Source organism: Juglans regia, chromosome 7, assembly GCF_001411555.2.
Source record: "Juglans regia cultivar Chandler chromosome 7, Walnut 2.0, whole genome shotgun sequence".
In the NCBI taxonomy this organism is placed as follows: domain Eukaryota; kingdom Viridiplantae; phylum Streptophyta; class Magnoliopsida; order Fagales; family Juglandaceae; genus Juglans; species Juglans regia.
Window position 1 is genome coordinate 12720217 of NC_049907.1, and position 6805 is coordinate 12727021.

The 6805-nt window shown below is 31.2% G+C and overlaps 1 protein-coding gene across 2 annotated transcripts; it reads left to right on the forward strand.

Annotated features, from left to right (window-relative positions):
• The first annotated feature begins 3912 nt into the window (after positions 1 to 3912).
• LOC108992615 (transcription factor bHLH67-like) lies at positions 3913 to 6600 on the forward strand. Of its 2 annotated transcripts, XM_018967216.2 has the most exons (5): positions 3913 to 4424; positions 4757 to 5183; positions 5265 to 5431; positions 5560 to 5949; positions 6089 to 6600. In XM_018967216.2, exons 1-5 carry the CDS (start codon positions 4392 to 4394, stop codon positions 6170 to 6172), a joined length of 1101 nt encoding a protein of 366 aa, XP_018822761.1. In that variant the 5' UTR covers positions 3913 to 4391; the 3' UTR covers positions 6173 to 6600. The 2 variants fall into 2 exon arrangements, with proteins under 2 accessions (XP_018822761.1, XP_018822760.1); XM_018967215.2 differs by having other exon boundaries at positions 4757 to 5431.
• The last annotated feature ends 205 nt before the right edge of the window (positions 6601 to 6805 follow it).

Genomic DNA, 6805 nt, shown 5'->3' on the forward strand with positions numbered 1-6805 from the left:
AGGTTCCCAACTCCATATTGAGTTGTTTGTTGTTTGCTGCTCACCTTATGTATGGTTAGCACATCTTTTACTCGCTCAGGATAGAGTATGCATCTCTTTACTCTCCTTGTTCTTTTCGTGTTTTTCATATTGGCCTTGCTTGCCTTACGTTGTTCTCGACTGCACATTGCTAGCCTAACTTCCTTCTTTTTGCTAACGTTTTTCCCATGTCAAGGGTTCCTTCCCTCGATTTGGTGCGGTATTCAAAAATACAATCATTTCATTTACAACCATTAAACTTAGGGCTGAGCAAAAATCCACTAATCTGACTCAAGATCTGACTCCGCACCGACTCCGACTTGTCAGAGTCAGAGTCGAAGGTTTTTTCCCCTTGTAAGTCGGAGTCGGAGTCGGATTCGGAGTCACTGATGAACCGACTTCGACTCCACTCCGATCCGACTCCGACCCTCCGCCTCCGCCTCCGATTTCATACATATTTTATAAAAAGATATGTTTTTCTATATATTAATTATTTAAATTTTATACAACTATATCTTATATAGTTAGTTAAACTCAATAATATACTAGTTAAATAATATATTTATACTATAATATATAAACTAAATTGACTAATAATAGTTTAGTATATGACTATAATATACTACTATAAACACTAAGATGCATAATAACATCAACATGTAATATTGTAATACTAATGAATAAACACTAATCTATAAATTTATAATAACATATAATACTAATGTATAATAACTAAAGTATTATTCATATAAATTACTAATAGTATTAATTACTATATATAAATTAGTAAACCACTTTAAGCCTATATATAAATTATTATATAAATCACTATAGTATTAATTACTAATACTATATTACTATATGATACTATTAACTATAGTGATATAATAGTATTAGACATTAGAGTACTAATACAATCAATGATATAGTAAGTATAATATTTAGACTAATACTATTATATAGTTATACTAAATTAAAATCACTATAGCAAATACTAATATATAATTATACTAATCACTATAACTAATACTAATACTAATACTAATATAGACCATAGTTATAACTTATACTAATATAGTTATACTAAAATTTAAATCACTATAACTAATACTAATATAGTTATATTACTATAGGGTACTATTAACTATAGTGATATACTAGTATTTGACATTAGTGTACTAATAGTCTAATACAATCAGTGATATAGTTAGTATAATATTTATACTAATACTATTATATAGTTATACTAAATTAAAATCACTATAGCAAATACTAATATTTAATTATGTTAATCACTATAACTAATAGTAATATTAATAGAGACTATAGTTATAACTTATAGTATTTAACTATACTAAATCACTATAACCTATACTAATATAGTTATACTAAAATTTAAATCACTATAACTAATACTAATATAGTTATATTACTATAGGGCACTATTAACTATAGTGATATACTAGTATTAGACATTAGTGTGTTACTTGTTTTATTTTTGAATGCATGTTAATATGTTACTTGTTTTATTTAGTTGTATTTTTTGTTATAATCAAAAGTTTAATTAGTTTAGATTATAATGTTGAGAAAATTGAAAATTGAAAATTGAAATCCTTCTAATTTTTTTTTTTTTATAAAAAAGTGGGTTAAATATGAAGTTAAAAAAGACAAAAATAAAAAAATCCGACTCTGCTCTGACAAATCGGAATCGGAGTTCGGATTCGACCTCCGACAAAGTCAGAATCGAAGTCAGAGGTTGGACCCTCCGACTCCTAAAGGGTCGGTGCTCAGCCTTAATTAAACTTGTTTCAGTCCTTTGAATTTGATTTATACCAATTTATTTTGTTTTCAACTCAGTAAAAATGTAGATAAAAAAATTAAAAAAAAGAAAAAGAAAAAAAGAAAAACAAACAAACAAATGAAGGTTGATGGGTAATACTATCTCATTATATTGGGGTGAAAGTAAAATAGGAGTGTGATATGTAGAATTTTCCTATTATATAGGTTGTTGAAAATTATGAAAATAAAAATAAATCATTTAAAAAAGAAATAAATAAATACGCATTAAAAAATAGATTAAAAATTAATATTTTATTATTATCTCCCAACCAAAATCTACTTTTTTTATATTTTAACTACTTACTTTTACAATATATCATATATCAACTTATTTATTTATTTTTCTATATCATTTAATTATTTTTTAAAATATTTTATTAATTTCAAATATTCTTTCTAACTATCAATGAGTTTGTAATATTTTCATATATTTTGATATTTGCACTATCTACTCATATACAATATAATATAATTTGGTCGTATACACAAAATAAAAAATTTATAGGCAAACAAATTAAAAGTAAAATCAAAAGATGAAAAGAATTCTGAGAAAAAAAATTAAGAATATTAGATGCATGGAAATCATTTCATTTCTAATTATGCATCTGGCAAAATATTAAAGATCATTTGAGATGACAAGTTTTAGGAGGAAGACAAAATGGAAAGAGAAATCAATAAAGAAATCTTACATGAATAAATATTGTCTATTAAATATTTTATTTTATCTCAATATTTAAATATCATTTAAATATAAATAATTTTTAACTTTTCAATTCATTTAATCATTACAATTTTACTAATTTCTAAATAAAATATAAAAAATAATTTAATATTTTCAAATCTTAAAATAAAAATAATATTAAAAATTATATGATAATAATATTTTAATATTCAACTTTTTTTTCTCGTTTTCTAAAATTACATTAAACATTTTAACTCAACACATTTTATTACAATTCACAAATTAATTCACTATTATTCACATATTTCTCATCTAATCTCATATAATCTCATCTATATAACCAAATAATGTCTAAATATAAAGGATTATTGTAGCAAAATATAAAATGAAGATAAGATACAAATCCATTGAAGGATAAATAACTGATTATTTATATGCACATATAAAATACAAAATCCATTGAGAATGAATGCATGTTCAAATTTTGATTGAATAGTCAAACATAAAAAAGTGAGGCATTAAATAAAGTCTTGTTTGCTAATATAAATTAAACTATCTCATTTTATTTTATATAATTATTAGAATTTTTTAAATTTTTATATAAAATATAATAAATAATAGAATTTTTTAAAATTTTAAAAAAAATTATATTAAAAAAAATTTTATATTAATATTTTTTTAATTTTTAATTTTCATCTTAGAGCATTAGTATTGGCTTCATCAAAAGTCTAGCCAAATGCAAAATTTGATGAATTTCATTAAAATAGGACTGCATTAGATTAGTCAAATAGATAAATGTAAAACTTTGAATTACAGTAAATGTATAAGTTTCTTCAAATTTAAAGGTTTACTATTCATTCATCAAATATATTTTTTATTCACTTTTTATCTTTAAATGTCTTTTTTATTCACGTTTAATCTCCAACCGTCTTGTAATAATAATGTAAGAATCAAATTAAATTATTAATCAACATATTATTAGTGTAATTGTAAAATATAAAAAAAATAAAAATATTTTTATTAAAAAATAATATTATATTATTATTTTTATAAATTTAATGACTAATTTAATGTGAAATTATGATTAAAAAAATTTTAAATTTATAAAAATTATTTACTTTTTATTAAATTTTAAAATTAATTTTAATAAAATCAATATCAATGATCTTATATGATATATATAACAAAAGCAGGCGATAAATTTTCCCAAAACCTTTTACACAATCCATAGAGGAGTTTCCAATCCTTTTTTTCTCTCGTTGCCGTAGGTATGGAGATACAGGGAGAGTCCCCACAACTGTCTGTCCCTGCTGCTGGACAAAACTGCCACTGCCAGCCAATAATGCCTAATTGGGACCTTGTAAACCAGACAACCCTGCCTTTTCCTCCCCCTCTCTCTCTCTCTCTCTCCCCCCTCTGCGAAGTCTTTACCAACTCTCTCAGTTCCCTGTATATCTGACATCTCTTCAAACTAGAGTAATTTCCACCCTTCATTTCTTACCACTTCTCTTTCTGTTCCCATTTTCTTCACCATTGCTATTTACCCATGTTCACCTCCTTGAGCCCTATTCCTAGTTCTTCTCGCATTCTCTCTCTCTCTGCCGGAGTTCTTCGAAGCAGCAAAAACATTTAATATTATACTATTTAAGGGTATCGGTTGCATCAAGAACAAAAGAATTATATGTTTTTAAGTTGAGATATGGGGTCTCCTTCTGCTTCTTTGGGGTTACATTTATTGCAATTGTTTTGTTAGTAACTATGGCATGTTGGTCACCGAGTTAGAGATCAAATACGTAGATAGACAGACTGCAAGAATTTAAGAGGCATACACTTCAACAACTGCTCGACTGTAATGGAGAGGCTTCATGGACCCATTAATTCCTGTGTATGTTACCTTCCTCATTCCTTTCCTTTTTCCTGAATCACTTTGTCTTGAATCAAGAAATGGACCTCATTTACTTCTCAAAATGCTTGTTTTGGTATTTAATGCTTTGTGTTACTCTCTCCTCGATATTCTATCATTTGCGCGTTGTTTTCCGTTTATAAATGTTCTATTCTCGTCCACGTTTGTTTTCTCGCCATTGATACTTGAAGCCACCCTGTCCATGAAAAGGTTTTTCCTTGCTTCCTTTGGAGGTTAAGTTTCAAACCCAGATAAGGAAGTTTTTTAAGTCATTTTATTTTTCGTTTTCATCTCGGTTTTTCGCTTTCCTGCAGTACTTTGAGGAACATCCCAATGCAACTTGTGTAGAGCCAGAATTTTTCACTACAGAGAGCTTGAAGTTTGATGAGTTTGAGGAACAACAATACTTTTCCATCCCAATGTTGGAGGACAACATGCCTTTTCTTCAGATGCTACAGAGCGTGGGACCCCCGCGTTTCTTGCCCATCAAGGAGCCCAGTTTCCAGACACTGTTGAGATTACAGCACCTTAAGAAGCCTTGGGATGGTTACAGCTACATCCCTGAAATGGAAACCCAAATTCAGTCCCTAGAGTTTGAGAGCTGCATCACCAATGACATTGTGGAGCTGCATTCACCGGTCAAATCCGAGACCATGGACCTTCAACACTCACGTCTCGAGGGTGGGAGCTCAGATTGCAACCAAGACCAACCCAGCTCAACAGAAAACCATTGCATAGAAGGTACCTCAGCCTCTCCGCCTCCTTGGGCTAATCCACAAGCGTGGCCTAAGCAAATTACCCACTTTCCCAAATCTCTTCCAGTCACCCGGGAACGAAGAAAGCGAAAGCGAATAAGGCCAACCAAGAACAAAGAAGATGTCGAGAGCCAGCGCATGACCCACATTGCTGTGGAACGCAACCGGAGACGCCAAATGAATGACCATCTCAACGTCCTCAGGTCCCTCATGCCCACATCCTATATTCAAAGGGTAATACGACAATAGCTATAAGCTATTCTGAGTTCCTTTCTTTAAAATCGTTGCCTTCCTTAGCTGCATGTTTGTTGATTAAGTGCGTTTTCGAAAGATTCAATACTTATTCGTTTTAATTAATTAAGGGTGACCAAGCGTCCATTATTGGAGGTGCAATAGACTTTGTGAAGGAATTGGAGCAGTTATTTCATTCCCTCGAGGCAAAAAAGAGAATGAGAAAAACCCAACAAGGCGCCGAGGCTTTTCCACCCAGCGGGTTGCTTACATCGCCGCAAAGTGTAATTGGGTCGGAGGAGGGCCATTGTGGTGAAGGGGTGAAGGCGGAGAACAAGTCTGACGTGGCCGAGATAAAGGTGACTGTGATTCAAACGCATGTGAACTTGAAAATTCAGGGCCAAAGGAGGCCGGGGCAGTTGCTGAAAACCATTGTTGCATTGGAGGAACTTAGGCTAACTGTTTTGCACCTTAACATCACCTCCTCAGAGGACTCAGTTTTTTACTCTCTCAATCTCAAGGTATTATTATTCTGTCTTTATTTATCATCTTTTTCTGACTTTTGAACATCAACCAAACCACCTAGCACTCGCCCACTTTCTGCTGCATCTTTTTCAATTGTTGGGAATATTTTACATTATTTCTCTGTTGAGAGTGCAGATAGAGGAAGAGTGTAAGTTGGGATCTGCTAATGAGATTGCATCGGCAGTGCATAGGATACTGAGCTTCATCGACGGTAGCTGATTGTTCAAAGATTCAACGCAAAAACTAAAGGCAGCTGACTATATTACTTGAAAAGTACTAGAGTAGGACTTTAGTGGGAAAGAAAAAATGAACAGAGATTTGAATATGAACAACTGATTGGGGGGTTTGTGGAGATGGTCCGATGAATTGTAGAGGAACAGAGGGATGCCTATAATCCCATCGTCCCCTTTCTTCTAGGCTGTGAGTTTGTACCACAGAGAGAGGGAGAGAGAGCTCGAAACAGTCTACAAGAACAGAACAAGATGTTTATTGCCTAACTGAAAATTTTCTACTGATTATAGCTTTCGTTTTTCTGTGGAGCATGGGACATGGGAAGGAGGAATGGGTCCCAGCTAGCATGCCTCGGGCGCAGAGAAGGCTGAGTTTGAATATTATCTAAATGCTCATCATTACATATTTGCGAATGATGTTTCCTTTTTTATATTGACTTTATTTTAGCCAAGCCGTACGCACCCTTTTTTTTATGGTAAAAGTACGCTACAGATTTTTCATTTCATCATTATATATGCATGCCCTTCTGCTACACTTTTTTGTTTATTAACACGTTTAAAGGACTCTGCTGCGGCTCATCTCAATCCTACTCCTTCCTTGAATTCCGATCTAAATTGTTAA